General features: G+C 63.2%; 1 protein-coding gene across 11 annotated transcripts in view; it reads right to left on the bottom strand.

The window, feature by feature from the left end:
- Positions 1-23,489, bottom strand: part of UNC13A (unc-13 homolog A) — a 37,040-nt gene extending 13,551 nt beyond the window's left edge. For 4 of the 11 annotated variants that reach the window (XM_037384357.1, XM_037384361.1, XM_037384365.1 and 1 more), the window contains exons 1-29: positions 23,366-23,489; positions 19,014-19,043; positions 18,548-18,647; positions 18,221-18,338; positions 17,923-18,046; positions 17,684-17,757; positions 17,538-17,592; positions 16,840-16,875; positions 16,060-16,270; positions 13,322-13,930; positions 11,674-11,767; positions 10,647-10,696; positions 9,686-9,764; positions 8,363-8,368; positions 7,976-8,047; positions 7,445-7,664; positions 6,948-7,175; positions 6,542-6,683; positions 5,999-6,168; positions 5,434-5,549; positions 5,166-5,329; positions 4,766-4,916; positions 1,857-1,925; positions 1,630-1,719; positions 1,342-1,476; positions 880-1,013; positions 591-676; positions 216-342; positions 32-128 (exon numbers count right to left, since the gene is read on the bottom strand). In XM_037384357.1, coding sequence (XP_037240254.1) covers positions 32-128; positions 216-342; positions 591-676; positions 880-1,013; positions 1,342-1,476; positions 1,630-1,719; positions 1,857-1,925; positions 4,766-4,916; positions 5,166-5,329; positions 5,434-5,549; positions 5,999-6,168; positions 6,542-6,683; positions 6,948-7,175; positions 7,445-7,664; positions 7,976-8,047; positions 8,363-8,368; positions 9,686-9,764; positions 10,647-10,696; positions 11,674-11,767; positions 13,322-13,930; positions 16,060-16,270; positions 16,840-16,875; positions 17,538-17,592; positions 17,684-17,757; positions 17,923-18,046; positions 18,221-18,338; positions 18,548-18,647; positions 19,014-19,043; positions 23,366-23,387 — 3,609 coding nt within the window. In that variant the 5' untranslated portion in view covers positions 23,388-23,489. Of the gene's footprint in view, positions 1-31; positions 129-215; positions 343-590; positions 677-879; positions 1,014-1,341; positions 1,477-1,629; positions 1,720-1,856; positions 1,926-4,753; positions 4,917-5,165; positions 5,330-5,433; positions 5,550-5,998; positions 6,169-6,541; positions 6,684-6,947; positions 7,176-7,444; positions 7,665-7,975; positions 8,048-8,362; positions 8,369-9,411; positions 9,500-9,685; positions 9,765-10,646; positions 10,697-11,673; positions 11,768-13,321; positions 13,931-16,059; positions 16,271-16,839; positions 16,876-17,537; positions 17,593-17,683; positions 17,758-17,922; positions 18,047-18,220; positions 18,339-18,547; positions 18,648-19,013; positions 19,044-23,365 lie in introns of all 11 variants that reach the window. The other 7 variants (XM_037384354.1, XM_037384358.1, XM_037384359.1 and 4 more) reach the window with 3 other exon arrangements.
- Between the last annotated feature and the right edge of the window lie 533 nt (positions 23,490-24,022).

Genomic DNA, 24,022 nt, shown 5'->3' with positions numbered 1-24,022 from the left:
CTCCTGCGCCCGCTGACAGTCCTGCTCATACCCCATCCTTCTTGTCCCGCTCCAGTGCTCCGTGCAGGAAATCCCGTGACACCTCTTCGTTCTCATCCAGCCACTGGATAACGAAGGGCTCAAACCAGCTGGAAGACAGACCCGTTCCCAGTGAGGCCAGCCAGCCCCCCGTGGGGGCAAGCACCCCCTCCCCTGCCCCCCAGGGCTGTACTCACGCCGGGTACTCGGGCACACGGCTCTTGAAGGAGGGCAGCTCAGTGACGTACTCGTTGTAGAGCCACTTCACCTTGAAGTGCAGGTTCATGTAGTCCGCGCTCTTGCATAGGCGGTGCTTGTCGTGCTCTGCACGGGGAAGGTGAGGGCAGGGGGGGTTGCTTCAAGCCCCAAACCTGGGGAGGCGGCTGCCCCGAGGATGCTCCGGGGATGCCAGGGTGATGGGGTAAGGTGGAAGCGCTTATTCGGTGGGATTTAAGCCGGGCGTTGGGTTGATGAGGGGAGAAATGGGTTTACCCAGGAAACAGAGGAGGTGGGAGCAGAGTGCGGCTCCTGCCTGGTTTCCCTAGGGCTACGGGTGGCGCGGTGGGACTCACCCTCCATAGCGTATTTCATGTCTTGAGCGAAGAGGTTCCACATCACCTCGGCGCTGATCTTCCCCACGTTCAGCTCCTGGGGGAACCTGGGGCAAGGGGAAAGCACGGACACGGGGTGGACCAGCCCTCCACTCAGAGATACATCCCCTGCACACCCCCCGCCTGCCTCAGTTTCCCCATCTGTACAATGGACATTACAGCCCAGTTCCAAAGGACTAAAGCTACCAAGGCCACCATGTGAGCATCCCCCCGGTGCAAAGCAGGGTCCCCTTTCCCAGCACCTACTCACTGGTTCAGGCAGGGCGTGTAGGAATTCTTGTCCTCCTCGATAATGGAGACTATCAGGGTGATGAGCTTGGACCAGAAGTCCAGGTTTTTGATGCTGGGGCCCTGCTCCTCAGGGGGCACCTCGCCTTTCTTAGTCTGGAGTGATGGGGACACAGCGGAGGCTCCAGTCACCCTACCTGCAGGGCTCGATTTCATGGCAGGGCTAACAAGGTGGCAGGAGGGCTCTGGAAACACCCTGGAGGCCCCCACACAGCTCCCCCTTGTCTGACCCCAGTCTCAACCCCGCAGCAGTGGGGTCAAACCTTGCCCAAAGCTTAGGGCTCATTCTGCACGGGGCTGAGCGCTCCGGAGAGGGAGCAGGAGCATCACACGAAGGAGAAGGGCAGGGGATGGGGAAGGGCAGCGAGGTCCCCCCGCAGCGACTGGCACCCCAGTGCATCCCAGCTCCCCCCGGCCCACGCACCGGGTCCGTCTGGTACTCGCGACTGTACAGCTCGTGACAGTTGTTGAAGATGTACTCGTAGGTGGAGTTGAGGCAGGCTTTCACGCAGTCCTTCACCACCTGGCTGGCTCGGGGGGGGCTCTGCAGCTCCTGGACCTGGGGGTGTGGGGAGGGAGTGGTGGGGGCAGCCCCATCAGCCACCCGGGGGCTACCACCAGGCCAGCACAACCCCAACCATGCAAAGAACTGGGGCTGGCAAGGGTCAGCCCCCCCACCAGAGGGATGGGGCGACTGGGGCCCCAGTAGTACCTTCATCCGAAAGAAGGTGATGCTGGTCAGTAAATCCACTGTGGACTTGAGATCCTGCAGCCGTTCCGGACTGCTGGCAGGGAAGTTGTTCTGCCAAAGGGGAATAACAGAGTGGAATTGCACACAAAACTCTCACAGGGGCAAGCAAAGGAGGAGGAAAACAGCCACCCGCTGTTCCAGACCTTATTAGAAAGGTGGGGAAACTGAGGCACAGCAGGGCTCCTTACCCGGTACATGGAGAGGTCGATCCGCAGCGAGTTGTGCAGCTGGTCGAGGAGTTTGACAAACCGTTCCTTCTGTGGAGAAATGCCCCGGAGCCGGGTAAACGGGGGAAAGGCGGCAGGGACCGTCCCCCCTCCCTGCTGCCCCTGGCTCTTTCTGTCCCCAGCCCCACCTGCACTGTCCCCCGCTCATCCCCCTCCTTCCTGCTGGCCTGCTGGCCCTCCTGCCCTCCTTCCTCCATCAGAGCCCTGCGGGCAGGCACAGGATGCCCGCGGAGATGGGAGACAAGCGTGTCCTCGCTGGTGGCTGGGGCTCGGTGGCAGCTGTTGACAGCTCCATGGCACATGTGGCTGTGCCAGGCACGGGACAGGATCCAGAGGCAGCAACGCGGCACATGTGGCTGTGCCAGGCGTGGGATGGGATCAAGAGGCAGCAACGTGGCACGTGTGGCTGTGCCAGGCACGGGACAGGATCCAGAGGCAGCAACGTGGCACGTGTGGCTGTGCCAGGCACGGGACAGGATCGAGAGGCAGCAACGCGGCACGTGTGGCTGTGCCAGGTGTGGGATGGGATCGAGAGGCAGCAACGTGGCACGTGTGGCTGTGCCAGGTGTGGGATGGGATCGAGAGGCAGCAACGTGGCACGTGTGGCTGTGCCAGGTGTGGGATGGGATCGAGAGGCAGCAACGTGGCACGTGTGGCTGTGCCAGGTGTGGGATGGGATTGAGAGGCAGCAACGTGGCACGTGTGGCTGTGCCAGGTGTGGGATGGGATTGAGAGGCAGCAACGCGGCACGTGTGGCTGTGCCAGGTGTGGGATGGGATCGAGAGGCAGCAACGCGGCACGTGTGGCTGTGCCAGGTGTGGGATGGGATCGAGAGGCAGCAACGTGGCACGTGTGGCTGTGCCAGGTGTGGGATGGGATCGAGAGGCAGCAACGCGGCACGTGTGGCTGTGCCAGGTGTGGGATGGGATCGAGAGGCAGCAACGCGGCACGTGTGGCTGTGCCAGGTGTGGGATGGGATCGAGAGGCAGCAACGTGGCACGTGTGGCTGTGCCAGGCACGGGACAGGATCGAGAGGCAGCAACGCGGCACGTGTGGCTGTGCCAGGTGTGGGATGGGATCGAGAGGCAGCAACGTGGCACGTGGGGCTGTGCCAGGCGTGGGACGGGATCGAGAGGCAGCACCGTGTGTCCCCTTTGTGTGTGTGTGGCTGGTGCCGCAGGGAGACAGGCTGCCCTCCCTACCTGCCCTGCCTGCTTGGACACCTCCAAGCCTGGGCTCGGGGCAGAAGGAGGGAGAGGGCGCACAGGATCGTGCCCCCTGGATTAAAGCTTTCAAAGAGCTCAGGAAAAAAGGGCAGGCAAAAAGCAGCTGGGCTCTTGCAGCGGTCACCCATCTCTGGGGCTGAGCTGCCTCAGGACAAGGCCAGGATAGACCCCGGCAGCTGGACGCCTCTGCGGGCTCCTCGCTCACCCAGCAGGGCTGCACAGGGGGATGTGGGCAGGAATCGCCCAGGGTAGAGGGGCTTCACTGGGGCTGAGGGGCTTCAAGTCAGCTCAGCCCAGCTCCCACCTAGGAAGCGCAGGATGCAAATCCCGCGTTGAGCTGCGGATCGGGGGTCAGAGCTGAGGGCAAAGCAACCGACCTGCCCCAAAATGCTGTCAGGAGGCATTTCATTTTGCATCTCTGCTTGGAGGGGGGGTGGTACTTTAGATAACCCCATGGGCTTCCCATGAGGCTGTACCGGGTCAGGGCTGCCCCACAGGGCTCCAGAGAGCCCAGAGCAGCTCCCCGAGTCCTGGGCAGGGAGGACAAGGGGACGGGACGGGGCAGCAAGTCCCATGCCCGCCTGGCCGCGGCTCATGCCAGCCGGCAGCCTGCACTGGCGACCGCAAACCTTCGCCCGCCGGAGACGGCAAAGCCAGGCTCTGGGCCGAGACCGTGTGTCCCCGCCACCAAACGGCTGCAGCACTTTAAAACTGGACACGGCGGGAACTCGGGGATAAAGCGACATGGCCGGGCACTTTAGGACCCGACCTTAGGCTCTCTAAAAAAAGAGAAAGAAACAAGTTTTTAAAACCCTCCACGTTAGAGAAAAGGTGCTTTTTTTTTTCCTTTTTTTTTTTTTGCTTTTTTGCTTTTTTACAGTTTCCTCCTCTTGTGTGACCCAGAGGCACAGCTCGCTTGGCTCTAGCTGCCCCCGGCAACGGGAACGGGGAGGTGAGCCAAAGCGGCTGCTGCCCAGAGCTGCGCTCGGCCCTGGCTGCATCCCTGGCTACCCACTTGGCCTGACCTGGGGCTGGGCACTGATCCTGGCTCGTCCTGTGCACACCCAGAGCACCCACCTGCTGCCTCTGGGCTGACACGGGGGGAGCCGGGGCGAGAACTCAGCCCCTCCTCACCCACATCCCCCAGGGCGCACCTGGACCCGGCACAAACTCACCCAGCTCACTGCAAGTGAGGGCACCCAGCCGGCACCCATGGGTGCTGGCACAGCCAGGTGAGTTTGCAGCGGTCCCGGGGTGCGCCCAAAGATCACAGGGCCGTGCAAAACTCCCAGTGAGCTGCCGGGGTGGCTCCTTGCCACCTGCTTGTGATTTTGCCACCAAGGCTTCCCCCTCCTGCCACACCACCACGGAGCATCCCAGCCTGCTCGGACTCCAGTCGCAGTTTTACCATAATAATCTGGGGAGCAAATTTAGACCTTCTCCCAGGAAGGTGGTGGCTCTTTTCCTTCCTGAAAAACGGGAGCAGGATGAATTTTGGTGCAAGCAAGGCCTGACCCCCTGCTGCCCAGCTGCAGTTTGGAGCGGGGTGTTTTGCACAGCCTTTTTTCGCCCCCCGAGCCCCCCACCCCCTCCCAAGACAAGAGAGAGAAGAAGGAAGGAAGGCTTACGCACCATCGGACTTACCCCGAAATTGGAAGCAGCAAAGCGGTCAGAGGCTGAGACGTTGGTGGAAGCCGTGGTGTGGGCATAGTAGGCGTTGATGTTGGCTAGCAGGGTACTCATCACCGCCGGCACCCCCGGGCACATGTATTTGGAGGAAAGGCAGGCAAAATGCCTGCAGAGGGAGGCGGAAGGTGAGGGCGTGGGGCCACGGGAGGGGGTACCTGTAGGAAGGGGCGTGGGGTTTGGGGTGCACGCACGGAGAAAGGGAGGGAGGGGTGCAGAGGTGTGTGGCGAGCTAGGGGAGCACGTCTGCACCCACGGTGGGTGCAAAGGGCGGCAAGGGAGGAAGACACCAACAGCGATGCCCCCAACCCAGGGCTGGCACAGCCCCTTTGAGCGGGGGGGGGGGCAAGGGACTCACGTCATGGCCTGGTAGATGGACTCCACCCCATAGCGCATGGCAAACTCATCCACAATCTCCTGGGCTGTCTCATCGAAGTACACCTTCCAGGCGTCATCCCCCTTGGCGTCGGGGATCTTCACCACCCCGTTGTTTTGCAAATCCGTCACGAAGTGGAAGAGGTTCTGGAGGTACAAATGAGTCCTGTCAGGTCCCCAGGGCCAGCGGTGGCACAGTGGCATGGCTGGGGTGGGGGCCATGCCCCCCTGTGCCTGCCCGGGCTGCTCACCTCGTGCAGGCAGGTGTACTGTACGTGGTAGGGAGCCACCTTCTCCTCGCCTTTGATCTCCACGCTGATGTGCAGCCGGATGGCTCCTGACACGGCCGACTTGTCTGTCCGCTTGTCTGCGGGGATACAGGGAGGGGAACGAGACGTGAGGCTTCCCCGGAGCAGCTCCGCTCACTCCTGGCCCCAAAGAGGGGGAAATGGCTCCAGCGTGGAGGGGCTCTCAGGGCTGGGGGGGGGGGTCACCCAGCCAGGCCAGGGTACAATGCAACGAGGCATTGCAGAGACGGGTTTGGCCATATCCCCAGGCACTACAGAGACATGGCCTCTTTGTGCCTCAGTTTCCCCTCTGCAGAGGGCTGGTGGTCCAGACCTCCTGGGCAAAGGGTTTTGAGGATGACCCTGGCAAAGCACTTCCATCCTAGTGGCTTTCAGTATTAGGTGTTCAACAGCAGACCCTATGCTAAGATGCTGAAATAGTTTTCACGCCAGGGCTGGCGGCACACCCCCCAGGCGCAGAGGGCCGGGGGTCCCAGCCCAAGCCGACCGTGCTGGGGCAGCTGGTTACCGAGGTTGTACCAGACGTCCATCTCCCCGCTCAGGGTCCGGACCTCAATGATTGTCTGGCCCAGGAAGTCGTCAGACTCCCTCTTGAAGCGCTGCTTGACACGGGACTTGATATCATCATCTTCGTCCCAGACGCGGACCTTGATGCGGTCGGAGGAGTTATGGCACTCGCTGCAGGGGTGAGAAGGGACAAGCCCTCGGATGAGCAGGGAAACCTTTCCAGCCTCTCCCCAGCTTCTGTTTCCCTAAACAAGAGGGACCACCCCAGCACTGGGCAGGAACTGGGGAAAAGAGCTGATGTGGGGGCCCCAGCCCTCCCCGGCGGGCTCAGCACCATGCTCAGGCAGCTGCAACGCAGCCTGGATCAGCCCCCATCACCAGGAACCAAACCCTCCATGGCACAAATTCGGCACTCCCAGCAGCACCCTTCCACCCTCAACTGGGGCAGGATGAGGCCCCAGCTGCCTCCCTCCCAACTTGCCAGGACACACTGACAGCCCAGCATGACCACGAGTGGCCAGGAAGGCGCCAGGGGTGAACTTACAAATGGAAATTCTCCTCCCAGACCGGGTTGAGATTGCCGTAGATCGTTTTAGTCCTTTTTTTTGTCTTTCCAACCTGGACAGTGACATATGGGTCACTGGAACCCGTCTTATCCTTTGCTTGCAGACCCTGGGCACAAACAACTGCAGCACGGCCACACACACCCAGCCATGCCAGGCACACGCGTGGCACATGCAGAGGAGAGAACAGAGAGAGAGAGGAGTCAGTGCCACGGTCACAGAGATCCCTGCAACAGGCACCTTGTGTCCCCTGGCAGAGCTTCAGGGGCTGGAGCTGGTTTGCAGGACGAGGGGCAGGAGGAGGGTTGGAGCACGCAGCATCCCTGTGCAAGGGGACAGCCACATGGTCCCCCAGCACACACAGTGCCAGGCACAGCCAGTGCCTACCCGTGATGCTGATCTTGGCTGACCATTTGGAGGTGCCATCCAGGACACTCTGCTTCACTGCCTTCATCTGCTGTGTGTGCGTGGTCTTGGTGACCCCAAACACCTCCTGGATCAGCTCAAATATCTCCGGCTTGTTGCGCTCCCGGATCTTCATGCGGTCCTTGAGCACCATGATGATATTCTGGGTCCGGTCCTCTGCTCCGTGCTTGGAGCTTTTCTCTGCCGCCCCTGGAAGAGGACAGCCATGGGTGAGATGGTGGAGGTGGCGGGGGTGGGCAGCACCTAGGAGACAGCCAAAAGCTCCCCAAGCCCACCACCACATATGAATGAACTCAAACCTGGAGGGGTCTACACCCTGCCCAGGACAGATCTGCCCTCCTCATTGCTTCCCGCACGCCTACAGCAGCTCCCTCCGGGCTGCTCCCTCCTCTCTCTCCAAAGGGATGGGATGAGGGATGGGATGAGGAGGGATGAGGCTGCAGGCAAGGGCTCCTTACTCTGCAGGCAGTCAGCATTGAGCAGGTCCTGGCACTTCTCGTGACACTTGACGCCGCACTCGGCACAGCGCATGCCCTGCCGGGCAATGCCCCAAAGCAGCCCCTCACACTCGTAGCAGTAGGTGGGGGTGGTGGCTGTCCACACCTCAAAGTTGTGGGGCGTCGTGCAGGAGATGGGGTACACTAAGGCTTGCAGGGTCTTCTTGTAAACATGGTTTTTCTGTGCAAGGACAGGAGAGAGAGGAGGACAAAAACTCAGGCACCGCACCGCAGCTGAGCCATGCGGCAGGGTGCAGGGACCCATCCATGGGTGCTGGGCCACGTGCAGTGTCACCGCCGGGCATGGCCGAGCAGGGCAGAGGACAAATACCACCACCCTCAGATACAGCCGTGAGCATCCTGGCTGCTTTGGCATCGCTGCAGGAGGATGCTGGCGTGGCACAGACCCCGCAGCACCACTGCTGGCACGGCCGGCCGGAGCTCAGCCCCCCTGCCACGACCACCCCGCGCCCAGCCAGCCCCACCACCTACCAACTCTTCGTTGTTCAAGGTGCTCGAGGCCAGCGCGGACGTGATTCCCGCTTTCCTGGACTGGACCAGGGACTGTGGGAAAGAAAAACAGTTCCCAGATCTGGCAGAGCACTGGGTGTCCCTCCCACGCTCTTTTGGGGTCCCAGGGGCCATAAAACATGTGGGATGGACCCCCACCCCAGACAGGGGTGGGTGTGGGCTGCATGGGCTGGCAGCAGGGACAGCCCAGTGCCCAGCGATGCCAGTGCTGCAAAGTGCCACCCTGTTGTACAGTGGGACTGGAACCAGTTCAGCAGCCCACAGCGTTCCCAGTTCAGGCTCAATGAGGCAAAGCCTCTCAATGTGTGTCTGAGAACCCGGGGGGAGACTGGGGTGGGGGGCACTTACCATTGCCTACGGGCAGCCAGGGCCGGCGAGGGGGGAATAAAAGGTCGTTAGTGCAAGTCACCCCACAGCAGGGCAAGTCCTGCCCCCTCCCCGCCAGAATGAGTAGGAATGGGGGCAACACCAGCCCCTCACCCAGCGCTGGGCCCTGGGGGGGTTGCCACCCCAGCCACAGCACTGGCTGCCAAATCCCAGCAGGGAAAGGCAGAGGCACCACCGGACACCCGCCCCCTGCCCACCCCATCACAGCCCACCACCCCAAAACCCCGACACTGACACAGCACAGTGCAGAAGCATCAGCAGCTGCCCGAGTGGGCTGGGGGGCACTGGGGTGCAGCAGGATGAGAGAGGGCAGGCAAGTTGGGGACAGCGTGGAGGCACCCTGGGGAGGGCACAAAGTGGAGGCGGTGAGGTGTAAAGAGGGGGACGGAGGTGAAGGGCACCTAATCATGGGTCCAAAGGGTGTCTGGTTTCCATAACCACTGTCTCTTGTCACCAAGGTGGTGACAGCAGAGTATCCCTGGGCAATACAGCCCAGGGCTGGATGGCACCCCAGCATGGGGACGGGGCTGTAGCAGTGCAGTGACCATGGTGGGGACAGAAGCATAGGGTCTGCACAGCTCGGGAAAGCCAGCACCACCCCTGCACTGGTACGTGGGTCCATCCGGCCAGCACCAGTGCAGCCGGAGCCGTGGGGAGCCTGCGGCACCTAGGACGGGAAAGGACCGGGGACACAGCACCGGTCAAAGAACGGGAAACCGGCTGCAGCTCCGGGAAGCCTTGGGCTGATGCTTGGTGTAGGGACAGGGCCCTGGAGCTCCGTTAAAGAGAAGCACCCCCAGATAGGCAGGGTCCAGCTGTGCCATCCTCCAGGTAGGGAGGGTCCAGCTGTGCCATCCTCACAGCTGCCCACCGGGAGGGCCAGGGCCAGGAGGCCCCCAAAACAGCCTGGGACACCCCCACCCCGTGCTGGTGGGGCTGGAGGAGGCTGGGCAGGGCTGGCCAGCAGCACCCAAGGGTGCTCTCTCTTTAACCCCTCGGACCGCGCTCACCAGATCGCTGACTAGAGGGAGAGATTTGCGTCCAGGCTTAATGTCGGGCATGCTGTTAATGCAGCGCAGAAACCTTACTGCTGCCCCACTGCCATCAGGGACAGGCAAGCCAGGCCGGAAAAAAAAGAAAACAGAAAACACAAGCCATGTTAGAGGCAGCTGGGGAGCCGGGCACCCAAGCACCGGCCGGGACGGGCGGGCGGCACAGTCTAGCGGGGCGCAGCAGGAGCGAAGCTGGCAGCTGTGTGGTGCAAGGCGTTAGGAGGAACCTCACCAAATCGCTAACTAGGGGGATGGGTTTTCGCTTGCGTATGTCCGGCATGCTGTCTATAATGATCAACCCGCCTCCAGGCCTGCAAGAGAGATGAGAGTCAGCGGGGAAGGGGAAACCGAGGCAGGAAGGGACCCCCCCTGCTATTGCCCTGTGTTCACTTGGGACTTGGCAGACTGGACTGCAGAGCAACCCCCGGGTGGGCTCAGACCCACCGTGGGACCCCCATCCACACCACTGCCCCAGCCAGGGCAGGGATCACTGGGTTGAAAACAAGCGGGGAAGAGGATTCTGGCAGAAAATTGTGGTTTTCCCCCCGTGAAGATGTTTTGCTTCAGTGGTGTGAGAGTGAAACGCAAGGGGGAAAACAGCCCCTTTGGCTCAGTTAGCTTTGGCTTTGCAGCATGAAGCGGGAGAGCCGGGGTTTCCCTCCGGGACACCGAAGGTGACCACCAAGCTGTTCTGCTGCAAGAGAAACTGGGGCAGCACGGCTTCCAGCCCTGTCCACAAGAAAAACACGGCACGTTCTGGTGGGTCCTCAAGGAAACCTGCCAGGTTCTGCCTGCAGGGCCGCCTGTGAGGCAGACATGGGGGTGAGAGCCACAGCCCATCCAGGTGAGGGGCTCGGGGTTCCCCATGGCACCCCTCAAGCCCCAGATTATGGGAGAGAAGTGGGAGCTGCCACCCCAGCTTGGTCCCATCTCAGCCCACTCACCTCCTCACTGTCCCCTTCAGCAGTGGCTCGCAGGGACACGGAGCGGTGGCATCTCTGCTAGCTCCTCCAAAAGCACTAAGTGACCAGCGTTCAGACCAAACATCTGCCCCCCTGCCATGCCCACAGCTCAGCAACGCTTCCCCACACCCATCCCCTGACAAGCTCGTTAATCACATCCTAACGAGGAAGGCAGAGCAGCCTGCGAGACCCCAGGGGGGGCAGAAAGTACCAGCCTCCCCCCATACTCACCCGCCTTTGAACCACAGGGATTTAGCTTCTCCATCACCTTCCCCGCGAGCCTGCAAGACAAGGGGTGACCGTCACGGGCGCAGCACCGAGCCCCCCACACGTGACAGCCCCCCCAGGGCTCGGCGCTGCTGGCAGCACAGCACCCACAGTGCTGGGCAAGTACGGAAAGGGTTTAGAGGGTGGATGGAGAAAAGCATGTTCCTAAACTGCTGGGGCTCTTCCCAGCGAAGAGCTGGCACCCGGAATAAAGTATCTGCAAGAGGCCGAGTGGGACAAGGGAGGGGCAGGCACCAGCAAAGGGGCTGGGGATGGCAAAGCAGCAGGGATGGCTGCACGGTGCAAAAATTCAGGGCTGGGGGATGGGAGAAGCGTGGTTGGAAGGCTCAGCAGGTCCGCACGGACCCGCAGCCAGTTGGGGAGAAGTGCGGGGGAAAAACCAGAGCAGAGCGGGGAGCGGGGGTGTGCAGGGACCCTCCTGCAATGCCACACACAGACACACAGACACCCGCACACGATGCCAGGTTGCTCCTGTTGGTCATGCTTACCTGCAGGCAGGCTACACCCCTTCCCTGCAGGAAGGGGAGACGCGGGTGCAAGGGCCATGGTGGTGGACAACTGAAAAGAGAAGCGGTGGGGAGGGGGATCGAAGCCCCAGGGGGTGAATCCAGAGCCAAAACAAAAAGAAAAGATGGAGGATGGAGTCTAAAAACAGAACAAAAAATTGTCAACTCAATACAGGGGAGAAGGCGGAGGGGCTCACACCAGCACACCGCATGCAGCACACACCGGGGGAAGGGTCCTCAGCACTCCCTGCCCCCTGTGGGGTCCCACCTGGCATGAACGGGGGTGTGGGGCCACGACTATTGGGGCCCCCCGGGGTCCCCACTGCCCTCAGGGGGTGGGATGTCCATGGGGTCAGGGAGCAGATGTGTCTAGAAGATGCCCGAGCACGGGAAGGGGCTGTGCCCCCAGCCCAGCAGGCAGCCGGTGCTGGGACCCGGCGGTGGGCGGCCACAGGGTTGCTCACCTCCTGCAGCTGCATGCAGACCTTGTTGAAGGCTCTCAGCCAGTTGGCTTTGGCTCGGGCTTTGGGGTCCTGCACCTCCACTTCTGCCTCCTCCCTGCAAGCACACACACCTTGCTCACCCCCCAGCACACCACCGGGGAGGGTGGGACTCAGCCCCCCACACCCCAGGCAGGACTGAGGCTACAATTAGGGATCCTGATGGGCTTTGAGGCAGCGTGGCCATGGCAAAAACACCCTCTGGCTGCCACAAAGGACTCTAAAAAGGCAGCAAGTCTCACTGCGAAGGGCAGCGCAGCCAAGCAGCGTGGCAGGGAGAAGCCAGGAATTCCCTCTCCCTTTGAAGACTCTGCCCTGGGCACCAAGGAGACACGGAGGGATCCCTCCAGGAGCAAGGGTCAGGGGACCACTGGTGACGCAAGCATGTGGATTAAACACCCTTCACCCCTCATCTCCCCAGCAGGACATCCTCTGCTGCTTCCCACAATGCTGGGACATCCTGGGATTAAGAGCTCTGGACACTCCAGTGGCTCCAAGCCCAGGGGGACCTGCCAGCCTGGACATTGTGAGGGTTTTCTCCTCTTTTGCAAAATCAAGATACAGAGGAAAAGAAAATAAATCCTCCAAACATACCAGCCTCCTGGAGAGCCTGGTGTGATGTGACACTGGTGATGGGTGCCCACAACCAGGCTGGGACAAGGCCATGGGGAGCTCAGGAGATGAACCTGCCCAAACCAGTCCTATGGGGTCTTGCTTGTGCTAATCTGTGGTCCCCAGCGCTCATCTGGAGTCCTCAGCACTCATCTGGGGTTCCCAGCACGGGACCCCCCAAGTCCCCTGCCCCGAGAACAGGCACCACAAGCAGACATGAACTAAGGCCACTTTCACCAGGGCTCTAGGTAGCACTTGGGGCTAAATATGTATTTTTTGAAAAAAGCTCATTACATATTCTTTTAATTTAGAGACTCCCCTGCTCCGGTCTATAATTTAAACTAACTAGAAGACCAAAAAAGCCCATCACGTTTTCCCCCCTGTGCAGAGCAGCAGTGCTCACCGAGCCATGAAAAAACGGATGTGTTCAATAATTAAAGGCAGAGATTGACATATGAATTATTCACATGCTGTACCAGGGACCTGGCCACCAAATTATTCATCTGTATAGCACAGGAGGCCATGGGCGAGCTTTTACCAGTGGTCTAGGGAGAGGATTGACTCCTGTGATGGAAATTTCTTCCTCTGACCATGCCGAGCTCCAGGGAGCCAGCAGCTTGAGCCAGAGGGGAGGAATCGCAGCCCCAAGCCCCCACTTCTGCCACCCCCAGCTTTGTCCCAGGTTATAATATACACACCTGCGCCCTCGGTAGCCCTGGCAGGATCTCAGACACCTTAAGCTCTGCCCCTGCTTAGTGCAGCACTGCTGGCTGGGCCAGGGCAGCGTGCCCGAGGGGGCTGACCCACGCCAGGGTGACACAAGGTGGTCTCCCACCCTAGTGCCCCAGGCACCTGGAAAAGCCCCAGACACTGCAGGTCCCTGGAGCTGCCTCTTGGCACTGCAGCACCAGCACCAGACCTGGCCACCTCCAGTGCACCCTCAGTGTCACCAGGTACAGTGCCATCCCAAGGATGCTACAGGTCAGCATCTCCCTCCTACCTCTCAGCTGGTTTCAGGGGCTCAGGCTCGGGGGCCACCTCTGGCAGGGGAGCTTCATCTGCTCCCCGCTCGGCCTGGGGGGCCTCTGGGGTTTCCTGGGGGGCAGAGGTGTCCTTCTCCTCCTTCCTCTCCTCTTTCCTCTCCTCCTTCCTCTCCTGCTGCTGTGGCTTCAGCTGTGGGACCAGCTGGGGTTGCTGGGGTTGCTGCTGCTGCTGCTGCTGCTGTGGGACCTGTTGCTGCTGCCCCGGGGGTTTCTGAGGTGGAGGGTAGGCATCACGCTCGGGGGTTTCATAGGTGTCCTGCTCCTGCAGGTCCTCCTCCTCCTCCTCCTTGGGGTAGCCTTCCTCGTTCTCGCTGTAGTCCTCATTGAACTCTTCCTCTTCCTCTTCCTCCTCCTCCAAATAGAGATCCTCATCATCCTCATCCTCCTCCTCCCAGCGGGGCGAGTCCTTGCGGTAGCTGACAGAGCTGTGGCAGGAGTGGTAGGAGTCGCCGTCCCGCTCATCCAGCTCCGAGTCCCGCAGGCTCTCGTTCTCGAAGTCCTCACTCAGCTGGGAGCTGCCCTGGCTCAGCTCGGCCGACGAGGCGTAGCGGCTGCTCCCCGTGGGGCTGCGGGCACGAGGAGAGACAAGGACAGGGCTCCCGTGGGTCCGTGCCACAGCCCTGCCTGCCCCGTGTCACCCCAGCCAGAGCCCCGTGGTCCCTGCCCAGGTGAGCTCCAGGCTCCTCATCCTGGGAATCCAAGGCACAGGCCCAGGAGACTCCGTGGGCTGGGACGAGCCCCCCAGGCTGGGGCACTCGCAGGGGTCCGATGTTCCTGCCTACGCGTGGGCTGAGCATGGGGACATGGGGGACACGGTGTCTGTCCCCTCAGCTCACCCTTGCCAGGGGTGGGGGCAGGGCACAGCCGGGCAGCACCCCCAGCCAGATCCTGCCCCCTGGCCAAAGACCCCGTCTTGTCCCCAACCCACAGACCTGCCACCCAGCCTCTACCCTGACATCCCAGCGTTCCCTGCGGACCTCCTGGGCACCCCCTCTCCAAGAACACCCCTTCAACCCCGTCACTCCCATTAACCACATCATCCCTACCTGGGGGTCCCCTCTCCACTTTTCCTGCCAGGCCAGACCCCTTCCCAACCCCCCCCATCTGCCCCCTTGGTCCCCGGCCCCTCCAGCATCCCCCTCTCACAGCCGCCTGCACCTGGGGCACCAGCGGCGCAGAGGGGGTCCCTGCGTCCCGGGGGGCTGCCGGGAACGGGCCGGCCGGCCGCGGGGCTCCGTGGGGAGAGGCTCACATAAGCAAACATGCAGACAGGACAGGGACATGCCTAGGAAGAGGCCGACACCACGTCTCCAGCACCGGCAGCCAGGGCTCAGGGTGGGGGCAAGGGGGAAGGGGACAAGGGGACGGGATGGCTCGAGGTGGCCAGGCCAGGTGGTGGGGAGCCAAGGGACAGAGCAGTGAGGAAGGTGCTGGGGGATGCCCAGGCTGGTCCCAGCAGGGAGGGGCACTGGCAACATCCAGGTACCTTGGGAAGGGGGACTGGGGGGCACAGGGGTGCAGGAGACACAGCTCACACCTGGAAACTCCTCACCTCCCCAGCCCGAGCCTGGGCAGAGCTGGGAGAGGGGCCCTTGGCACATCACGAGGGTCCCAAATCACCCTGCAAGGCTTTTGCCCAGCCAGGGGCTCCCTGGGAGGTGACCAGAAACAGAGGGTGGCATCTGAGTCCCCGAGGCCCCAGGTCCCACACCGGCTGGCGTGACAAGAAACAGGCAGCAGTGCTGCCAGACAGTCGCTGTGCCGGCGAGTGGGAGCGGGATGCTGGGGCATCACCACCGTGAACCGGGATGCAGCAGCAAGAAGGGGACCACCACGGGGCCAAGAGATGCCTGGAGCATCCCAACGCCGCTCCTCTCTGCAAAGCGATCCCGGGGCGGGGAGAGGGGTACCCTGCAGTGGCACGAGGCCACCCTTGCCGGGACTGGTGTTGGCCTCACCACGGCTGCAAGGACCGACCACAGCACTCTGCGACGGCACACGGCACGCGACGAGGTAGCGACCCACCTATCCGATAGGTCTAGGGACCGCCTGCTCTCAAGGGAAGGCTGGCGGCTGGTCCGCCTGCTCGACTCGGAAGCGGACTCAGCGTCGCTGCGTCCGTTTGCGGCAGAGTCTACGCTACCATAGCGTCTGCCGGGGAGGAGAGGAAGATCATCAGCAAAGTTCCAGTGCCACGCCGCCGCCGCCTGTTGCGCCCCAGCATCCCGGGCTGCCGTGGGGATGCCGACAGGGAGGCTCTGTCCTGCTGGATGGGGCTGGCACCTTGGGCTGGACGCTGGTGAGGAACTGGGTCGTGCTGCGACCGCGGGGACAAAGTGCCGGGCAGGCATCTCTTCCTGCGGCTCTGCCTACAGCCACCTCTGCGTCCCCAGCCAGGCCACAACCCACCAGCTCTGCTCCCAGCGAGGACAGCTGGGGCTTGGGCGTCCCGAAGCCCAGTGAGGACAGAAGAGGGCAGTGACCCAAAAGAGCCTGAAAACTTTCCAGTGAGAAGGAAAGGCTTGGAGCCAGCACCATCCCCCTCTTCCTCACCTCAGCATCCTTCCCCCTGTCACCCACCGCCCTGGGAGCGCCGTCCCTGGCATCGCCCCGGGGACCCACTGGCCTTGGCCACCTGTTGGGGCGGGCATTGAGAGAGCAGGTCCCAGGGGGGAGCTGGCTGCGCCGACACTACCTGATGGGACGCTGGTCTGAGTAGTCCATCTCGTAGCTCTGCATGGAGTCGGTGTAGGAGTCACGGGAGCTCTGCTGCTGGTGCCTCATGGGGTACTGGTGGACGGAGGCGTTGGGCTGGGAGGTGGTGTAGTACGGTGGCGGGATACTGTTGCTGGTCTCGCTGCGATAATCGCTGTCCCGGTCATCCACTGTGCTGTCAGGGTCATCGTCTGCAAGGGGCCACAGTGAGCAGGACAGGGGACAGCCCCGCGGCTGTTGCAGCCAGGGATGCCCCAAATCTGCCCTGTGCCCAGCACAGCCCCGCTACTGCCACCACCGTGTCCCCACCACCGTGGGACCATGCTGGGGAGATGGACCCGGGAAGGGGTGAGGGGCAAGCTGCACGTGCTCCCCTCTGCAGAAGGGGGTTTGGGGGGATGAGGGGAGGGTGGGAGGGGAAAATGGAATATACAGAAGGGGGGGAGAGGAGGACGGAGTGCGGGGACCCTCCCCCTGCTTGGTGATGTCCCACCACAGAGGCAAAGTCTGAGCTGCTCATGGCCACCAGGGCACCCTGAGGGCACCGAGCCTCCTAGTGCCATGTCCCCCCCAGTCTGTGGAGACAGCCCTGTCCGGGACAGGGTGCTCAGTGCCTCTGTCCTCAGCCAGCATAGAGCCACGGTGACAGGCTGGACCTGAGCTCCAGGTCCCCCGCACTCCGGGCCAGGCTACGGCACAGCAAAGGGGGACACGCTGGGGACCGCCAGGCTGGGAGGAGAGGAGAGGACAGGATACTTACTCTGCTGTTCTCCCCAGCCAAAATAATTCCAGTTGCCTACAAAAAAAAAAGGGGCAGAGGCAATAAGGGTGGAGGCAGCTCTGGGGCAGCAGCAGGAGCTGGCTGGCAGTTACCAGCATCTCCCAGCCATGGTGGCACCAACCCAGGCTAGGGACAGTGCTATGGCTACACATGGTGGCACTGAACTGCACAGGGGACAGGTCCCTGGGCTGGGCACAGAGGCACTGAGCTGCGCTTGGGACAGTGCCAGGCTCTGGGTGGCCCTGGCATGATTACAGAAGGAGAAACTGAGGCACAGGTTGGGACAAACCGAGCTGCCACCCCAAATACCCCAGACTCCTCTGCCAGTGCCCACACCAAACAGCCTCGCTGCCCCTTGCCCAGCCTCCCTGGGGGACCGTCCTTACCAGCCCCATTGCCTTGCCCCCCGCAAAGCCCCCCTCCCCTACAACTTAGCCCCACGGGAGGGCCCACACACTGTGGGGCAGGGAGACAGCAAAGAAACACCAGCAGACACAGGAGAAAGGGTGAGAACAGGGACGGGTGAGGGTGTGGGTGAGGTTGAGCCCCACTTGGGTTGGGGTCCCATGCCCCAAGGTGGGCACAGACCCTGCTCCTGCGCATCACTGATGTGGGGAGCTGGGGAGACGGGGCAGTGGGGGGGTCCTGCAGCAGGGCAGGGACAGGGTAGCACTTACAGCACTGGGAGCTGTGAACAGGCAGAGGCTTTTCCTGCTCCTCCTGGAAGGCATACTGGGAAGAGACAGGCCACTGAGGGCTGCCTGCTCGCAGCACCACTGCTCCCTGGCCAGCCCTCGCCCCAGGTCTGACTGCACTGACTTACATCGTCCTGGTCCCGCATGGCATTGAGCTGCTCCAGTTTCTTGGCCCAATACCTGGCCTCCTCCTCAGGGATATCTGCAAGGGCAAAGACCCCAACTGATACACAGACACATGCACTCATGCAACAGCCCCCACACACAGCTTTTGGGGCTACAGGATGAGACCCCCGAAGCCCATGAGCTGGGGCTCAGGTAAGGAAGGATGCACCTTGGTTCTGGGGTGCCCAGAGATGGTACCCACCCAGCGGCAGCTCGAAGCGAGTGTCAAGGAGGATTCGGTGGAAAGTGGGGTCCTTGGTGCCTGAAATCTCATTGTCAGTCATGATGACCTGGGAGTCGAGTGTGAGCCATTCCCCAGGGCCCTCCTGTGGGGGGGGAAAGGGGGGGTGAGGAGAGCTGCCAGGGACCCGCTTTGATCTGGCCCAAAGCAGGGTCCTCTCCAAGCAGGGATGGGGAAGCTCGGCCCCTGCTGACGGACAGCCAGGGGGGGCTACATGCCCCTCAGGGTCCAGCGGAGGTGAACGTGTCTGGCTCCCTACCTCATTGGACTGCCGGATGGTCCGGAGGGGGATCCACACTGTCCCCACCATGGTGTCCCAGATGAGCCCCTTGTTCCACACCTCCACCGTCAGGCCCAGGTCGAGCCGGTTGATCTCACTGAGGAGGGGGAAAAGGTGCCAGGTCACCCCCTCCCCAGCAGCCCCCTGGGGCCACCCCAGCCTCTGCCTGCCCCTCAGCCCCAGGACTCTGGTGAGCCCCCCCAGGCTGGGTCCAGGGGAAGCACTGGCAGTAGAGGACCTCCCCCTGATGGGGGGTAGGGGGGAGCAGCAGGGGTGGGGACCTCACGGTGGCCCCTGGACACTCACAACATGAAGTCCTGCTCCCAGGAGGGCAGGTTGCCCCGCACCGCGATGGTTGTGCTCTTGACATTTTGTACCTTCAGTGTTACGTAGGTGTTAAACTTCTCTGTGGGAGCAAGCGGAGGGTGAAGTGGCCCCCGGCGTGCCCCCCACCCCAGCTATGCCCCCCCCACACCCTCCCATGGGGTCCCCCCACACTGCCCTCAGCAACCCCCAGCCCCAGTCAGCCAGGCAGGATGGATCCTACCACTGATGGGCTTGGCTGCGAGCCCCCCCGTCCTGCTCAGGGCACCCCCACTGCTGTGTGTGGCCCCCTATCATTGCCAAATGATACCTCCAGAGCTGAGGCCGAGCCTGGGGTCCCCTCACCACCCCCCAGCCCTTCCTCTGACCCTGCTACATCCAACCAGCCCCAGAAGCGAGCCCCAAGCCCCAGCCCCCCGGGTGGGCAGGCAGGTGGGGGGCCACTTACCTTGGGGCCCGTCGAACTTGGCCTTTTTAACTGCAGGGATAGAGAGGAAGAGATTCAGCCTGAGAACCCTGTGCGGGGGGTTGGGGACCCCCACCAGGGTTCCAAGGGTGTGGCAGGACCCCACCTGGCCGCTGCCCCACCACAGCTGCAAGGTGAGGAAAGCATCCCTCCTGCTGGTGTAAATCAGGGGTCCCCAGTGCCAGGCGCAAGGGAGGGGGATCAGGCATGAGTGGGAGGTGGGCACCAGAGGGTAGCAAAGGTCCCCCCCAAAAAAACCTACCACTTTGGAACAACTTGCAAGCCCAAATGACCAGCCTTCATCTGCTGAGGGAATGTTTAACTCCCCTCACCCCCCGGCTTGGGAATTCAGATCCACTGGGGGAAACAGATGATGTTACAATACACGCCCCAGGGGGAAAGGGGGGGGTCGGGGGACCCTTCCCCCAGCTCCCTGCTGTAGGGCACCAGCCCAGCTGCACCGGGGTTAAGGCTCTCGCCCTCTCCCAAAGTGCTGACCTAGATTTCCTACAGAAAACCGGGGTGGGGGGGTGGGGGTGGGGGGTGGGGGGTGGATAGGGGGGCTGTAACCCTCCCCTCCCCACCCTCCGGCAGCCCCTGGAGGGTGGAGATGCTCCCCCACCAACTCTGCTGCAGCAACGACCCCCAAACCACTCCCCAGCCCTGTCCCCCTCCCAGGGGCTGCCCATTGAGGACCCTTCCCAACTGGCTGATTGCATGGGGCGGGGGTGGGGGCTGCATCTGGGCCAGATCCTGCTCAGCACCACAGGAACAAACGCCCCCAATTCTGGCTGATCCTCCCAGCTTTGCACCAGTGCTGCGAGCGGGAGGTGCAGGGGGTGGCGGCACCAGGTTTTGCCCACAGTGGGGAGGGGAACGGGCAGAGCCTGGCACCGATGCTGGCACTGCTGGGGGGTGGCAGGGGCGAGGCACGTCCTCGGGGCTCACAGGAGGGGACCAGGCAGGGAGGGAATGACACAGCACCCGGAAAATGGTTAAATGACGCGGGTGCCAGCGGGTGGAAGACCAACGTGACCGAGGAGGGATGAAAATAGCCCTGGCGATATCAAAGGTAATTTGATTTCAGAGATGTGCCACTCGCCAGCCACTTATCACCCGCTGCCAGCGCCAGAGGGGCCGTGGGGCTGCCGCCAGCTCCACGTGCCCGACGGGCTTCGAAGGAGGCAACACGGCATGGGCAGCCCCACCCTAGCCCTGGGGTACCCCTGAGCAAACTGGGGTGGGGGCTCACACTGCTCTCAAAATAACTGGGGACCCTTGGGCTTGGCCGCCGGTCCTGTGCCGCCCCAAGGGTCCCACATTGGGCATCTTTGTCCCAAGGAAGGCGGCCAGCGGTGGCCCTGCAGCTGTGTTCCCTGTGAATTGCAGGACTCTGGGAGCTGTGGCCTCACTCAGGGACGGGGGGCGGCGGGGGGGGGGGGGGGGGGGGGGAGGGGGTGGCGTTCACATGTGTGGGGCCAGGCATGAGGCTGCAGGATCCCAGAGACCCCCTAGTGTGGCCAGGTTGGGAGCTCAGGGGACTGCGTGGGGACGGCCAGCATCACTGTGTCTTCTAATATTATATATTTTTCCCTATATGTATGATTTTATAGATTATAGATTATCGTTATTATCTTAGATACAGTAATTGGTACCAGGACCTGCCTGTGGGGCATACCCAGAGCGGCACAGGGACCCCTGGCACGGGAGCTCGCTCTCACCCCAGACCCAGACGCACCCACTGGGGCCGCCTGCTCCGCCAGCCGCTGCCTCCAAAACGAACTGGGAGAGCAGGGGAAGGAAAAGCTCCAAAAATACCCGAGCTGACAGGAACAAACAATTACCCAGGGAACACGTGGCTCTCCTGGCTGTCATCTACTGCTGGGGAAAAGTCCTGCTGCCACCATCTGCGGCTGGTGGCCCTGAGAGGGCTCTGCTGCTCTCCTGGCCACTAATGAGTCCCCAAAGCTGCTGCAAGGGTGGCGGGTCCCAGGGTGCCACCCTTGGGCTAAATTCAACATGAGCTGGGGACAGTGGGACCCCCCTGGGGGCTGGGTGCTCCCGCAACAGGCTGGAAGACCCAGAGTGTTCCCCAGGCTGGGTAATCAGCCTCTTCTCGGGGGTGTTGGCCAGTTGGGGAAACTGAGGCAGGAGGCAGCTGGTGGGGGTTGCACTGGCCACAGCGTAAAAACCAGGCTGGGCTGTAAACAGCCCCGCAGTGTCCTGTCTGCCCACCCACCCTCTGTCCATCCAGCCATCCCTGTCCTTCCACCCATTCACCCGTCTGTCCAACCGCCCATCCCTCTGTCCATCCACCATCTCTCTGCCCACCCATCCTTCGACCACCCACCCACTCACCTGCCTCTCCACCCACCCCGACCCCCCCCCCGTCTGTCTGTCCGTCCCTCCACCCCCTCCCTCCCTCCTTCCATCCTTCCACCCAGCCCGCCACCCACCCCTCCGTCTACCTGCTCACGTCTCCCCACCCCTCCATCCATCTGTCCTTCTGTCTCTCCATCTGTCCCTCCGGATGCCCCTCCACCCGCCCGTCCATCTGTCCGTCTGCCTCCAGACACCCCCGTCCCCCCACGAACCCCTGTCCCCGCTCACCCCACACCTCCCAGGGCCCCTTCAGCCAGGCACACACCCCCAGCACGAAGCTCTTGGGGGCTGCACATGGCCCTGCCCCCCCAGGAGGGGCAGGGGAAGGCTGGGGGAGGCGCTGGGGTGGCACCTCCACCCCTGCGACCCCAAAAATAGGGTGACAAAAGCAGCTGTGACTGTGGCAAGCGGTGACGGGGCAGCGGGGGAAGCCCAAACCTGCTGGGAGCCGTTTCTCACCATCCGCCCCCGACTTCACTGAGGGTGTCACCACGTGTGACAATCCCTTAAACTGCAGTAAGGACATGGCCCTGCCCCTGCCGGGGGGGGGGACACCCCAAATCTGGGGCTGGCAGGTGTCTGGCTGGGGGCCACACCGGCTTTGGCACGGCTCCTGGCCCCCCAGCTCCCTGTGTGCGGTTGTGGCACTACCTGGAGAGTGGGGGCTGTGACAGCACCTAAGGGACAAGGACACGGGGGGGAGCGGGAGGGGGCACAGCCCCCCATCTCGCTGAGTTCAGGCAGCAGTGGGGGTGCCCCCGTTTTCATCCTGATTTCTCCTGGGCAGTGACACTGGTAGGGGAATCCCAGACAACCTGTGTCCCACCTTGTCCCCAGCTGCCACTCTGCCACCTCTGCCCTGCCACCCTGGGACCCACAAGTGCCACCCCCTCCCCATCAGGCTGTCACAGGGCCTAAAGAGGGGAAAGGGACCCCCCCAGACTTCTCCCCCAACCCACCCCCCAGACTGAGCATGCAATCCGGAGTAACCTGAGACTGTGGGATTCACCTGGGGTGAGGGGATCCCCTCCTCCCCTCCCTGGGTGGTCCCCCCATTTCCCCCCAGTAGGGGGTGGCCAGCACCCCTGACCCGCACGAGACCACCATGCTCCCATCCTGCCCCCCCAGCATCCCCATGCTCGAGGTGGGGCAATGCCTGCAGGGACGCAGGGGGCTGAGGGGGAGGTGTAATTTGGGGGGTGGGAGGTATTTAGGGCTTTGTAGGGGGGAGTGGGGAAAGACAGAGGGGTCTGGGGGTGTTTGGGGGTTTTTGGGGGGGAGGTGGGATTACGGAGGTGCTTGGGGATAGATGACGCTTGGGGGTGTGTTTGGGGAGGGGGTGCTGGAGGGATGGGAATCGGGGGGGTTGTGTGGGGCGTTGGGGGATGTACGGGGCGTGTTTGGGGTGGGGGGTGTTTGGGAATGGGGGGGGGCGGCGTCTGCAGGGTGGGGGTGCCGGGAGATGGACTTGGGGGGGCGTGCAGGGTGCTGGGGGTATCTGGGGAGAGATGGGAGGGGGAGGGCGGACGGGTGGGGGGAGTTGGGGGTGGGCACGTGGGGGCCTGCGTTTGGGGGGGGGAGGGGTAGGAGGGAGCTCGGAGGGGGAGGGAAGGCGGAGAGGGGGGGCGGGGGGAGCCCCCTCCCTGCCGAGCGCTCCCTACGGCGGCGGGGGCGGTGAGGGGGGGGTTGCCCCTCGGCGGGCGGGTCGCGCCCACCCCACCCCACCCCACCCCCCCCCGCGCTGCTTCCCCACCCCCACCCCCGAGTCCGGCGCCGCGCGCGCCCCCGCCGGTTCATTCATAAATCCACGCGACGGTTTTTGTGAATGGAGCCGTTCCCACGACCCCCTCCCCCCGCCCCAACCCCGCCAGCCCCGGTTCCCCCCGCCCCCCCCCTCCTCTCACCGCCGCCGCCGGGCAGCCCCTAGCCGCAACCCCCCGCCCGCCCGGTACCTCCGACGCAGAGCAGCGACATGGTCCCGGTGGCGGCGCCGGTGCCGGGGGCGGGGGGGGGGGGGCGCGGGGGCCGCCGCTGCCGCCGCCGCCCCGGTCCTAGCGGGCGGCCATCTTGCTTCAGCACCGGGGACAGCTCCTGACGTCACCCCGCCGCCCCCGCCTTAAAGGGGCCGCCGGGCACCGCCCCCCCCCCCGCACCCAGGGCTGGGGGGCGGGTCCCCGCCCCAAGGGGTGCAAAGCCCCCTCCTGTGCACCCCCGAGGGGGGGTGTCTTGAACGGATGGCCCCCACCCCGGGGGGGTCCTGCCCGTGTGGCCCCGGGGGGTGTCTGTCACGCCCGTGGGAAGGGGAGCGGCCCTGCCCCGGGGAGGGGGAGGCTGTCCTACCTACATTGCTCCGAGGCGGGGGGGGACACCTGTCCTGCGACATAGTGCCGGGGGGGCTGTATGGCTTGTACAGCCCGGGGGGGCTCGGCCCAAAGCGGGGGGTGGTTTCAGGGTGCAGCGGTTACCCCACACCGGGGGCAGGCAGGGAGGAGGCTGCAGCCCCTGGGGGCAGGAGGCAGCAACGTGCCACACTGGGCTTGTTCTGAAGTGGGTCGAAGCAGGTGGGGGTAAACTGTCATCATCCCTCGCCGAGAGGGTCCCCTCTCTCC

Source organism: Falco rusticolus, chromosome 4 (genome assembly GCF_015220075.1).
Source record: "Falco rusticolus isolate bFalRus1 chromosome 4, bFalRus1.pri, whole genome shotgun sequence".
NCBI classification, from domain to species: domain Eukaryota; kingdom Metazoa; phylum Chordata; class Aves; order Falconiformes; family Falconidae; genus Falco; species Falco rusticolus.
This window is presented reverse-complemented; position numbering and strand designations above follow the sequence as displayed.